The sequence below is a fragment of the Sycon ciliatum genome, chromosome 13 (genome assembly GCF_964019385.1).
Source record: "Sycon ciliatum chromosome 13, ocSycCili1.1, whole genome shotgun sequence".
Lineage (NCBI taxonomy): Eukaryota > Metazoa > Porifera > Calcarea > Leucosolenida > Sycettidae > Sycon > Sycon ciliatum.
This window is the reverse complement of record NC_088655.1, coordinates 11,119,900-11,133,053: the sequence shown is the minus strand read 5'-3', so window position 1 is coordinate 11,133,053 and position 13,154 is coordinate 11,119,900. Positions and strand designations below refer to the sequence as shown.

The window sequence follows — 13,154 nt, the reverse complement described above, 5'->3', positions numbered from 1 at the left end:
CTGTGCATATTCTGGAGAAAAATCCAAAAAAACTCTCAAAACTAGCCTAAAATAATTATTGGTAAATTCACGTTCACGTATCTACGTGTATATTGCTTGTACTTCTCTGCTGCTGCTTTGGTCATAACTTATTCATACTTATGTACATGTACATGTACATATATTTGCCACCATGTGAATCAACCATAAGTACAGCTGCAGCGGAGTCTTCAACTTCATCAGTCTACATAATGTAATTACTTGATACTTGAAGTGCTGCCTTTCATTTTTAGTTTAGCAATCTGCTGTAAGCATCCACTAGTAGAGACTGTAACAAATCACTGGGATTGGGGATTCCACCCCACAGACCCACTTGCCAGGCTCTCGTAATGCTTCAGTTGTCCATCTCCATCATTGCACTTCTAAAGTTGCTGTGCTAGTGGCGGCGGAGGCACGTATCCAGTGAAGCTGCAGTGATCCTACTGAGTGACAGACTCTGTATACACATTACTGTATCTGATGATTCCTTTTATGTGATTGTGTTGATTCTTCAAAAAATGTGTTATTTTGCCCGTACAAGAGGCTCAAGGCTTGTCCGTGCAAAACAAACAACAACTTCTAAGTACATACAATGTATACCATGGACTGTGCATTAAAGAAATAGAAGAGTGAGCACCAAATTACAGTTAATGTGGCTGAATGGCACGCAACCAAGTGCCAATCATTGTTCCACATCTCCCCACCACCCCCTCTCTCCCCTCCCCGCGCACTCAAACTCAACTGTGCCTCCACTCTCCCACCCCCCTCTCTCCCCTCCACTCCCCGCGCACTCAAACTCAACTGTGCCTCCACTTTTGCGACACAAGGGTGGGAAAAAGAGCAAGAACGTCTCAGTCTGTGCAGTTGAGCTAAGACAGCAACTCTCCACCTCATCTCTCTCCCTCAGAGGTTCGTGCTTGGCAGTTGCACTTTATGAATTAGCTCTTATCTACACGTAGGCCTGAAACGAGCCCGTACTTGGGCGAACTAAACATTCTGACGAACAGTACGTTCCGTTGCCTACCCTCATCCAAATTTATGTCCTTTTCTTGATAGGAAACAATAAGAGAACGGCATGATTCAGTGTCATTCACGCTTTGCACTGCTGTCATTCGCAACTTTTACTTAGTTTTAGATTTGCGCTCATGATGCAGTCATTTACACTTTGACTTGAGGGTATATAAACCAGTGCTGATCCCGATTTACTCGTGACTGTTTTTCCTAGTGCGTTGAACCCAGTGTTATAACACATTTTCCGTTCTCTTATTAAAATGTTTGAACTACAGTGTACCTCTGCCTCTCGGTATTGAGCACTCTCTTGGACAGCCTGGAACCTTTCTGTTTTTCCCTTTCCTTATATACAGGACTGTTAATGTTTAACGTAACGATGACAAACAGAAGATAAGGCAGTGAAGCATCAACATGTTGTAGCCGATGCAGAATACATGTACATTCGCTCGTAACATTGGAACTCGTAACATTTTGTCCTTTTCTTTTATTCAGTTATAAGCATAGTATTCGAACTTGCAGGAAGTAAAATTGCTCAAGTTTTCATTTCTGAGTAGGTTAACTTGGACTTCAGCAGCGAATAGCTCTGCCGATTTATGACGCAGAAATACTGGCAAACTTTATACCCATGCACTGGACATTAATAGGGACCGGTGGATTCTACTCGAAAAGGTGGCAGATTCTGCTCGAAAAGCAGTGAAATTGGCAGAACCGTAGAAACCTGATCCATTGTTTTATCCACATACCAAACATGCATGAAACTTACCAGAAACAAAGTACCGAATACTGCCAATTTTTCTGCCGGCAGAATCCGCCGGACCCTACTGGGCAAATGCACGATGCCCGATCACAGCAAGGCAAATTGGAGTCTAAGATGTAGCTGTGTATGTACTGCTCCATACTTTTCTCAGCGCCAGCAGAGAATCAATTCGTCGACATAGGACTGGTTCTTGGTGGCGATAGGAATCGATTTTTCTTTAGACTTTTTCCTTTTCCATTTCCTCAACATAATTATGAATAATAATAATAATAATAATGGTGTAAACTTGGAAGTTGCGACTTCGGCGGTAATAGTCATGAAGTTGATTGTTCCAACTAGGAACACACGCTTCTTGCCGATCTTGCCGAACTCAGCCTACTCAAGCTCAACTGATGAGGGGCGAATTCCCCGAAACACCGTGTATTGAGCAGCGAGTGGTGCTTTCTTGCAGGTTTGCCGAGTGGAAGGTGCGACGTGCTCCTCGTGTGCTCCGGATGGCAGTCGTGAGTCAGTCAAGTGTCAAGTTCGGCAAGAAGCGTGTGTTCCTAGTTGGAACAATCAACTTAATAATAATGTAGTGCTGTGAATGACGTGCTCAAGCCACTGCTACAGCTCACAACACATCCAAAAACTAACGTCGCGTGCTCCACATCTCTCACTCTCTCATCATAACATCTTCGCTTCTCTTTATCAGGCCACCAGTAGACAGTGAGTTGTCTTTCAGATCGGGGCAAGCGTACATCTACTTGAAGATTAAAATCCGTTTCTCAAGTAGTAAATTCAAACTAACAACTACACAAACTGAAGACAACAACATCAAGTTGGGTGTGCTCCTTTTCGGGAGCAGACCTCTATCCCATCCTCTCCCGGCTGAGTGTCTGAAGTAGTGGTTCAATAGAACCACCATTGCAGGTATGTTTGAGAACAGAAGCCGCTATATTCAGGTTCAAATTGTGACGCACAATTGTTAAATCGCCCAGGGAGCATGACAGAGCACTGTTGTCCCATCCACATAATCAATGTGTCAGCAAACGCAAAGGCACCCAACGAGAATGGAGGTAGACGTGGCAAGCAATGCATCTGTCATTTTGACTCTGTAGTCGTCATGAAGAGAGAATACGCATACCATGTACAACTGACAACCGGCAACAGTACAATGTACAGTGTATATACTCAACTAGTACCTCACTTCTTTACAGACCCTATTTCCCATTGTCTTCAATCGTCATCATTTTATTTTTAGATCAATCACAATTAGACCACAACCATCACATAAAGGGCATACAATGTACATGTACATACATGTACATGTAGCAGATCATGTATTCTGTAAACACAGTAAGAGTTCAGTCAGATTGGCTGGTTTCACAAGTACGGTAGGTTCACTTCATTTTCCTCGCTTCCACTGAAGTAGTGAATCGGCCGCAGGTAGCGTACGAACCCTAATGCAGTACACTGTACTGTGCTCCAGCACTTCAAGACAAGCATCAATGAATGAACACAATACCGGTACGTTGCAAGGACCTTGGCAATAATCACCTCCCAGCAGACCCCAACAGTCGCCGCGAAGTCACTGCAGGTGTCCATTGACCGACTGCACGAGTGGGGTCGTACATGGAAAGTTATGTTTGAACCGACCAAATCCCAGGGCATGATAGCCACCCTCAGCCTCAGCCTCAGCCTCACCCTCAGCCTCAGCCACACCCTCTGCCACTGGCTTAGATCTCCCCCCCCCCCCCCCACTCCTGTTTGGTGGCACACTGGTGCCCGAGACAACCACCATCACCCTCCTTGGTGTGAAGGTGAACCCAAGTTGACCTTCAGCGATCACCTACGCTCCGCAGCCACCCTTGCACGCCAACGGCTTGGGGTCCTAAACAGAGCCGCCCACATACTCACCCCGCCGGCCGGACGACCGTATACAAGGCGCTCGTACGACCAGTCATGGAGTATGCGCCTCTTGTTTGGATGGGAGCTGCGCAGAGTCACCTCCAGCGTCTGAACAATGTTCAGCGCCGCGCGCTTCATGCTATCGCCTATCGGCTCTGAGGCACACCTACCCAGCCTGGCCATCCGCCGCACTGTTGCCTCGCTTGCCTGCCTGTACAAGCTGCACTACTTGCCTGGTCCTCCGCACGCAGCTGCTCTCTGTGTTGCCACCGCGCCACATCATCTCTACCAACCCCAGAACGCGCAGCGAGCACGGTGCTGTCAGTAGCCATGACCACCAGCTCCAACACCAGCTGCCTGCATCTGTCTCGCTGGCACTGAAGCGCTCGTTCCCACACTGCAGCATCAGCGATAGGAACTCCCTCCCTGCCGCTCTCTTATCCCAGCCTCCCCACAGCAAGAGAATGCAATCATTCAAAACGAATGTTTACCGCCATCTTCGCAGCACAAACTGGCTCTGGGCAGTCGATTCCCTATGAATAGTATGATGCCAAGACAGTTTCTCCCCAACAATCGCTCGTGTTAAACCTTGGGTTTTTGCATCTTTCTTACTGTACCTGTACAGTTCTATCTTCTTGTTTTGCATTGTTTTTGGTGCGTGTTTTTGGCCGTGACGCCGAGACCTCAGGTCGGCAGAGTCGTCAATGCCCCACCATCACTGCTGCGTCTCGGTGCAGCGCCTGCTCATTAGTTGTCACGTTTGCCCTAGTCTCTGTACCATTGTCTTTCCTTATTCTTTTCGAGCTGGTTATGTGAACATAGTAAAATAAAAATAAAATAAAATAAAATGATAACTAAGCGCTCGAAAAGTTGAGAGGGCATGCGATCCATGCGCCCAGGTTCAGCTTGTCAAGTGCACGGGATGTGCAAAGTACACGGATTTTAGGCTTGTTGCGTGCTTATGTGATCAGGTGCTGGATGTGCATGAATGGAATGCATGCAGTTCCACTGTTACTGTGCTAGTTTTAGCACTTCCTTCGGCGTTGAGATTACTGAAAAACTAAAGCTGTAAATCTGGATAGAAGAAACAGTAAATATATTTTTGCTTGCTCTATAGCGGCTGGAGTGATTTTTCGCTGTCTTGTTTTCGGATGCCGACCAACCATGACCATTGCTGTGTTCCAGGATGTACTGGTGACCGGCGTTACTCCCCGGCCCCAGCAAATGGTATTCGTCTTTTCAGTAAATTTCCATCATCATGATCATCCTGAACTGTGACGGAAATGGACTGTTGCCATTTTACGGGAGGAAAGAGAAGGAGAGCAAAAGAAAGTGACACTACATTGGTGTGCTCTGAAAATGTCTTGCCAGAGGATTATGTACAAGAGGAGAAAATCGCTGCAGCATGACAAAAATGTGTTGATAACAATGATAGGCTACATCATGTACATGTAACATACATGACAGTCATGCACTGTCGTGGACATGGACATCCCGTGGATTGACAGGGGCGGGGCCGGCGCCCTCAGCGCGTGCAGAACGTCGTTGCATGCAGTGCACATAATCAGTACATGTATGTACTACTAGTACTACATGACGTACAGTGGTAATAATTGATCCGATGCGACCAGCGCGCTACAGCGACATCATTGAACATTTACATTTACATGTACATGAACATTTACATTGTACATGTACATGGACATGGACATGTTGTGTACTGTTTACACACGGCTGCACGGCTTGGGCGTTGGGCCGCTAGACGTGCGACCGGATTTCCATGTCCACGACACTACATGTACATGACATAATGTACGGGTGCATGCTGGGCTTTGGATTTGTGACCAAAATCCCGACCATGCTGACTTGTTGCGAATTGTTTGCACCTTTGGGAGCCAGGATGACGCATTAATTTTGTCAACAAATGATTGCTGATTTGTTGCGAATTGTTTGCACCTTTGGGAGCCAGGATGACGCATTTGTAAACAAACTATCTTAGTCCTTCCAATGTCATTTACACACCCGTACTGGCCTCAAATCTATTTCATTTTATGGTGCAGACAGCGTTCATTCATTTCCCAAATTCCTCCGCAGTGTGAGTACAGGACTTTGATCTCGACTCCCAACTCATTCTGTAGTATACCTTGGGCACCCTGGACGGAAATCTTAGACTAGGCAAGGACTGCTGTGAAATAAAACGGACAATAATATCTACATGTGCGTGTGTACTTTCATTTTCTTTTAAAGTCAAACTGAAGTCGTCGAAGTCGCACCAATCTCTTCATCAAACAGTCAAAAAGTGAACAGAAAGGCTTTGTGGTTGTAACTCAGAGGTTGATGCATCAAACAACATGATAAGATGTGCATCCCTCACAGCTTGAAGTCACAAGTAGAAAGTTATACATGTACATGTACATGTACGTGTACATGTACATGTACACGTACACGTACATGTAGAATAACAATTTGCAAACACATTCACACACATGTACATGTACTAGCACTAGCAGATGCGGAATGCACAGTCTGCTTCACGAATGTTTAACTATAGTATATGACCTAGATTCGTAGAGCCGCTCAAAACAAAGCTTTGTTGTTCAGCACGTGTAATCCTCGTTGGGATTGGGTCGGCCAGCGACTATCAGCTACATGTACACTGACGAGACCTTACGACGTACAATGCCAAAACAGCTAGCTGTCCGGATATACATGTACAAGTACATGTATAGTGTAGACTAAGCGCAAAAACTAAAATACATGTACATTTCCATACAATGACGTAGACGTATCAATGCAGGGAAATGCACAAGCTGTTGTCTAACGAGAAGGAAAACCATGAACAATCTCCGAAAAAGCAAAACGATACTGAGCCATGCTACATAATCTACATCAGTACATGTAACTGTTGTCAAAGGAAGTAATTGAGAACATCAGACTCTATAAATTAATTATGAAAACCGGTACAAATACAACGGAGGTGAAAGGCTGTGTAGCTCTAACTAATAATAATTATTACTTCAAATAACTCTAAAATACATGTACATGTAGTTTCACGCATTTCAGTGATCATCAGACAGCATCCCCGCCCCCGCCGGCAGCATTTGAATGCCAAAGACTCATGTACATGTACATGTACATGTACATGTATGTTACAGCTACACATCCCGTGTGCATGTACATGACTTTGTACATGTATGTGTGTACTGCTCAGCCTATTGATTATTGTGCGCACTGAGCACACTGTTTCGAACCAGCTGCGCTTCCTCGACGTCGACCCGGGTCGAGGTACATGTACATGTACCTGTCTTGTTTCAATGTAATTTTTTGTTGCAAATAATGCCATGTCAGTTCAGTACTGAATCAGCATCTCCTGAGTCCTGACTCCTCATACATGTACGTGACTGTACATTTTTTGACAGTCATGTACTTGTGAAACCTCGTGACATGACGGCATTATGTTGATTCCTGTACTGATGCTGTATACAGTGCACTAGTATATTACAGGTACAGCAGGTACAGCAGGTACAATCCACTGAAGGAAGGCACACTTCTGTGAACAAAAACGTTACGTACCAATATACGCACGGCGGGATGGTACATACATATGTACATGTACCATACATGTACCTGTACATGTGTTCTACCAACACCCTGGCTTTGCGCATTCATGCCCCTAGGCTCTCCACAAAGAGTACATCATTATGTACAGTCAAGTACATGTTCAAGTACGTACGTACATACATGTACATGACTGTATAATATCCATAACCGAGCGGCCGTAGCGGCATGTGGCAATAGAAGACGCTACTGCATAACACAGGTACAATGTACATGTACATATACATGTAGATATGTGGCTGTGGAACGGTATACACAAACAAAGGAACGGTATACATTGACATGATACATGTACATGTGGATTGGGTGAATATCAGAAATCTACCAACGGTCTAAGGCATTCAATGATTCATGGAGCGCTACATCAGGCGGATTGGTTTACCACTGCATAGTACATTCACATGTATATTGAATATACACGTACGAACAGTCCTGGCACTGGCGACCGTAAGTAGTTTTCCACAAAAAATCCCCAGTTATCATTCCTTCACTTTTCCCAAAGTGTCCCCGCAAAGTAGAACCTGGTCCAGACCCGTCTACCAAGTTCGATAGTGATGAAGATCTAGCCCTTTGCCAAAGTCTTCTTGTGTCCTTTCCCTATAAAAGGGAGGAAAGGGTCTTCCAAAACTACTAGTACTACTCCTCCATTGCATCTTTCAGCAAGTATATTTTTGTTGTGCAGGCAATTGCTAAGCTTTTCAGACTCTGATATTTTCTTTGCACGAAGAAGGATGGCCAACAATGTTGTTTTTCCCCTTATACTGTCGGCGGTGGTGACGCTTGCCCTCCTGATTACTGTTCATGGTGAGTTTCCAGAATTTATCACCTATATGTATTATTACCTCGTTGCAATTCATTTTTTATAATCGGTAGGTTGTGGCGACGTACATGTACATGTACATGTATATGATCGCTTGAATGTAGAGACGTTATCAATATTACCCTACTGCCGTCGAATACCTCAAACCGTGCATCTAGGAGTGCGTAGCCCAAACAGGAACCTGGCAAATGGCTGGTTTAGGAAAAAGGAAAGTTTCGGAGGTCCCACTTTTTGTACATGTACAATGTACGTAAACAGAGTAGAGAGTGTTTCGTATGTGGGCATTACGTTGGAAATGTCCTTGTCAAAACAATTTAGTTGCACTGCGTTTTTCCGTTAACCCAGGATTTCAAAACAATACTGAGGCGTGTGTTTCTTCCCCCGAATGTAAATGTAATATCGGACCATCGCGTAATATAAAGTCCTGGTGAGATTTCTCCTTCAACAAGGTGCTTCATTATCGCGAGAGAAAGTCATGATCACTACTGGTCTGGCCACGTCCGAGGCGCAGAAACTGCTCCATTCCAGTTCAATTCTACTTACAACATTACGTCTAACAATGGCATCGTGTTGTTTTATAGCCATGGGCCTTATAAATAGGATCCTACGGTAAACATGTTTTGTCCTGACCTCTTTTGCCAGACTTGTCATTCAACCCAAGTAGAATTCAAAACCAGCTTTCGCAGAATGTATATGACCTATTATTAAACATTGGAAAGCGTTTTGAATCTCGTGTGAAGAACGGATTAGTTGTAGCCAATTTGTAAGTACCTCCCTCCTCTCCCCGCCCACAATCTCACTTTCATGATGGGAAGGGTTAAAGTTACAGACGCACAAAGAACATTAACGGTGATATTGCTCAGATGATTCGTGACAAGGCCACTGCACATGCCCATCCGTACAATGTGGGAAGTACTGCCCTCATAAGGGTATTGATCAATATATTTCCAGCAAGCACTTCAAACACTTTGTAAAATGTATCTGATAGGAGTAACATTGATTTCTGGTGCCCATATTTCTCTTCACTTCACACATCGCATACGCGTTATGCTTTGCCAATTAGTTTTAGCTTACTGAGTGCATGTTGTATGTTTCCCCACACAGCTGTACCAAAGTGGTACGAGGAGACCCTGACTGACAGATTTGGAAATAGCAGAAAGCACAACACCGGAATTTGGCGAGAATGTCAAGAGCTGAAATTGGGAGGAGCATCCAAGCAAACTAGATGCACATCATTCGTGATCACGACACCAAAGTTTCCCGGTAAGCGAGCACCTCGACATGGAAGTTCTCTTGCGAATACTGCATGATGATAGTTCTGTGCTAATTTGCTACCACTCCGCGCTGCTCTATCTGTTTCAATTGTCTCCTCAGTTTCCTCTTCATCATAAGTTGTTGACGGAGACTCCCTCGATTTAGGCTCAGCTTTGCGGAGAATGCATAAGTACAAGAATTTACGAAATAGCAAATTTGTTGAGGACAAACAATCAAAATGTTTTGGCTTGGCAATCCCTAAAACGAGAACATGAATTCTATGCGACGCTTTGGTCTCATTTTCATATCTATAGATCTCACGCCTCTTTGTGTGGCGCACTTCTAGTTTGCGTAACTCCTGTTGCGGAAAGGACCCCATAGCCAGATGTTTGCGTGATAAACACGGGCAGGATCTGTTTAGTTGATTGCCGTATATTGCACTTAAACATACATGTACAGAATACCCACTCGTATTGTGCTGTAACGTGTTTAAACAAGTTACAGCACATCGTCAATGGAACCATTGACTACTTGTATGCAACGTACATGTATGATGTAGTGTAACAGGTGGATGTACAACAAGAAGAAGAGTTGACCATTTCGTTGCGACTCATCCAGATCTTTCCCATTGCTGTTGGCTGATGACCGCCTCGTGCGTGAGATATGGACGAACAACGACATCTTCATCCTCTTCTCTCGGTTGAAAATACATGTAGATGTGCCTTTGGGCATCGAGCACACTGTTGATCATCATAGAATCTGCTTGTTTTACATTTGTACATTGTGCACGTATATGTACAATTGCGCTCACTGAAATCCGACCCATCGTGCAAAGCTGGCGCCCTCAACTTCCGCTGCCCTTGACGCCCTGGAAGTGGAACGACTGCGGCTGGACAAACACGCGCACACAAACAATGATGTAATCGGAACTGGTCCAGGGCGCCAACTTTGCACTTTGGGTCGGATTTCAGTGAGCGCAACTGTACATGTATATGACTACAGTCTACAGGTTCATGTAGTTAGGACACTTAATTAATTTTTTAAAGTTTAAGTGTCCGCCATAGTAACTATATTCTATATACAGGACAGTCAGAAAGTGCATCTAATAGGCACAAAACTGACAGAGTATTGAGACATTCCATATGTCCCTATCCTTTCTACATAATATCATTGGTTCAATATCCGAGTATCAAATACATAATTGAGTATGTCTGATTTTTTCTATTTCTGAATTCAGCCAGCCTCCGTTCGGCTCAGTCCTTCTCCCTTATAGCCACAATATTCACAGGTATAGCCTTGATCAGCACCTTGGTTATTGAGTATGACAGCACAAAGGTCGGACTCCTGCGACTGCCTAACATCTTCTTCGCTGTATCTGGTACGTATGGAGAGATAAATGTCCAAACAGGGAGGTAGACAGAGAAAGAGAGACAGAGACAGATACAGAGACATCGACTGCGATTCAGAGACACAGAGACATAGAGAGCGCAAGAGATAGAGAGATACTTGAGAGAGGGACATAGATAGATAGAGAGAGAAAGAGAGCGAGACAGAGAGAGACAGAGAGAGAGAGAGAGACAGAGAAGAAGAGACAGAAAGAGAAAAAGTGACAGGGAAGGAGAGATAGAGATAGAGCAAGAGAGAGATAGATACACGGATAGATAGAAAGAGGCAGAGACCAAGCAGTACTAGAACCGAATGTAGTGACGTACTCTGGATTATATTGAAAGAAGTACTATCTAATATACAGGTGCATATGCTCAAGCAAACATAGTCACATCGTTGTTAGTTTGCAAGTTCGTTCTGCATTAGGATAAGCGAATCCACATATTATGCATGAATTCCGGAGTCCTGTGATGCCATTATCCACCACTTCATACCCAAGGCCAGTTTGCAGTCAATCATTCTAACACCCAACTCCACTCCGTCTGGATCCTGGAAGATATTTGCACTGTCTTCCTCAGAAGGTTAATTTTTCTTTTCCATGTAGAACTATCATACAAGCATAACATTTCTTCTTGTACAAAAGGTGCTAATGATTACATGGTTTATTGAACGAGAATAAGAGGATGACGAATGTGTTTTTAATTCGAGTTTCACGCTTCAAGCGATCAACAGCAAACAGCATTTTCATTTCAGGACATATCTACGGATCTTAGGAATGGTGCCAACAAAATTGGAATGTACATGTATGTCCTCCTGCCATTCTTCATTGTGTATTGGTATCTCTCTGGTTATTTACTCAGGTATCGCGATTTCCATTGCCGCACTCAGCTTCGTCGCCTTCATCAACCAGGATGCCAATCTTCAAATGGCTCGCCCCAGCGTGGGTCTGAACGTTAAAGCAAGTTATGGTGCCAGTTTCATCATCGCATGGATCACGCTGGTTCCGGCCTTCGCGGCAGCCTTGCTGGCGCATGTACATCATTCCGCGAAAGCTGCTTCAGCCTAATCGCGTAAGAGCAATGTTAAAGTACGGATTGAAGCTTTCCCCGGGGTTATCCAAGAAAACGGCACTGTAGCCTAATCGACAACACTGTTTCATATCAAAATTTATGATTGAAGTTTCTCCCAGGGCTATCAGGCAACATTGCGGGGCTGCAGCAAGGCGATTCGCGGTGCTGCGAAATCTATAGTAACACTAATAGTGGCCGCTACCGACTTTGTTTACATGTACACGTGATATACATGTACGTGGCCACACGCATGAACATTTTGTACTCTCAGTTGTGGAGTGGTGGAAAGTTAGGTCTATTCCGCTCACTGCAGGCCAGTCTCTGCTGTTTTTGCCTCGAAATCCTTCTTTTTCGGAAACATATTAGAATACTTTACACACATACATGTACTTTGGACATTTCGACATTTTAAGCAATGCTTACAGTACAAATAGACCTTCTTGTAGCTACATGTATATTAAAACTGCTGCCTCCGACACGTTTGTTTACATATTGTAATAGATTGTGATTATTTGTTTTATTATACAATCTCTTTATCTTTCACAGAACTTTCACAGGACAGGATACTGCTCACCGGAACACCTGACTATTTGCAATGGTTCGTGCTTCCGTGATAACCGAGTAACTATTAAACACAAGTCTAAAGCATGGTGTGCCCTGTTGTACTCCTGCACACACTTCTCTGTTTCCCACTCTATCAATCACACACGACTTTTAATTAATACAACACCTTTACCCATACACGTACACGTACATGTCATTCGAATAGTGCACTGAGCATTCGACTACAACCACTGTGCCATTGATACTCTAGCACAATTTTCCTTTCTACTTTAGTTAACCAGTCGCAGTCAAGGCTGCCCTCCTGTATGATTTTCAGGGATGCTATCTTTGAATTCCTTTCTACCTCCTCCGTTGAATTATCGCACAGTGTAAGCGTTTTTCGTCTACCCGCCGCTGTTCAAGCCCCAGACTCTCCATAATTCTGCCAATTTAACTCTCTTGTACACATACATGAAAATTCACTCCCTCCACTGCTACTCGCCTTGTTGCGTGTATCATTTCTCACTTTTGAATTTCATTTCCATAGCCCCCGCCGCATTAATTTTTTCTTCAGTTTAGCGGTTTCTTCCTGATGAGCGTTGTGCGAAAGCTAGTTTGGCGTAAATCATTATCCACCATTTTTGTTTCTCCACATACATGTACATGTACATGTACTTTCTGTTGTACATGTACTCAGCCCATTGTTTATTGATTGTCCATCACAGCCTTAGTTGGCTTCCATGATTTGCTTGTTCCTAGAAGGAAATAAAGTCGTTACACAAGGCGA

General features: G+C 44.1%; 1 protein-coding gene across 1 annotated transcript; it reads left to right on the top strand.

Annotated features, from left to right (window-relative positions):
* The first annotated feature begins 7,831 nt into the window (after window positions 1–7,831).
* Window positions 7,832–13,154, top strand: LOC135829417 (uncharacterized). The gene is made up of 5 exons (XM_065341828.1): window positions 7,832–8,098; window positions 9,219–9,377; window positions 10,606–10,746; window positions 11,615–11,824; window positions 12,371–13,154. Exons 1-4 carry the CDS (start codon window positions 8,026–8,028, stop codon window positions 11,818–11,820), a joined length of 579 nt encoding a protein of 192 aa, XP_065197900.1. The 5' UTR covers window positions 7,832–8,025; the 3' UTR covers window positions 11,821–11,824; window positions 12,371–13,154.

Bases quoted from the DNA above. Each gene is read 5' to 3' on its own strand.
- LOC135829417 (XM_065341828.1), top strand. From the start codon at position 8,026: ATGGCCAACAATGTTGTTTTTCCCCTTATACTGTCGGCGGTGGTGACG. The intron at 8,099-9,218 runs GTGAGTTTCCAG...TTCCCCACACAG, and splicing joins CCTCCTGATTACTGTTCATG to CTGTACCAAAGTGGTACGAG. The intron at 9,378-10,605 runs GTAAGCGAGCAC...TTCTGAATTCAG, and splicing joins CACGACACCAAAGTTTCCCG to CCAGCCTCCGTTCGGCTCAG.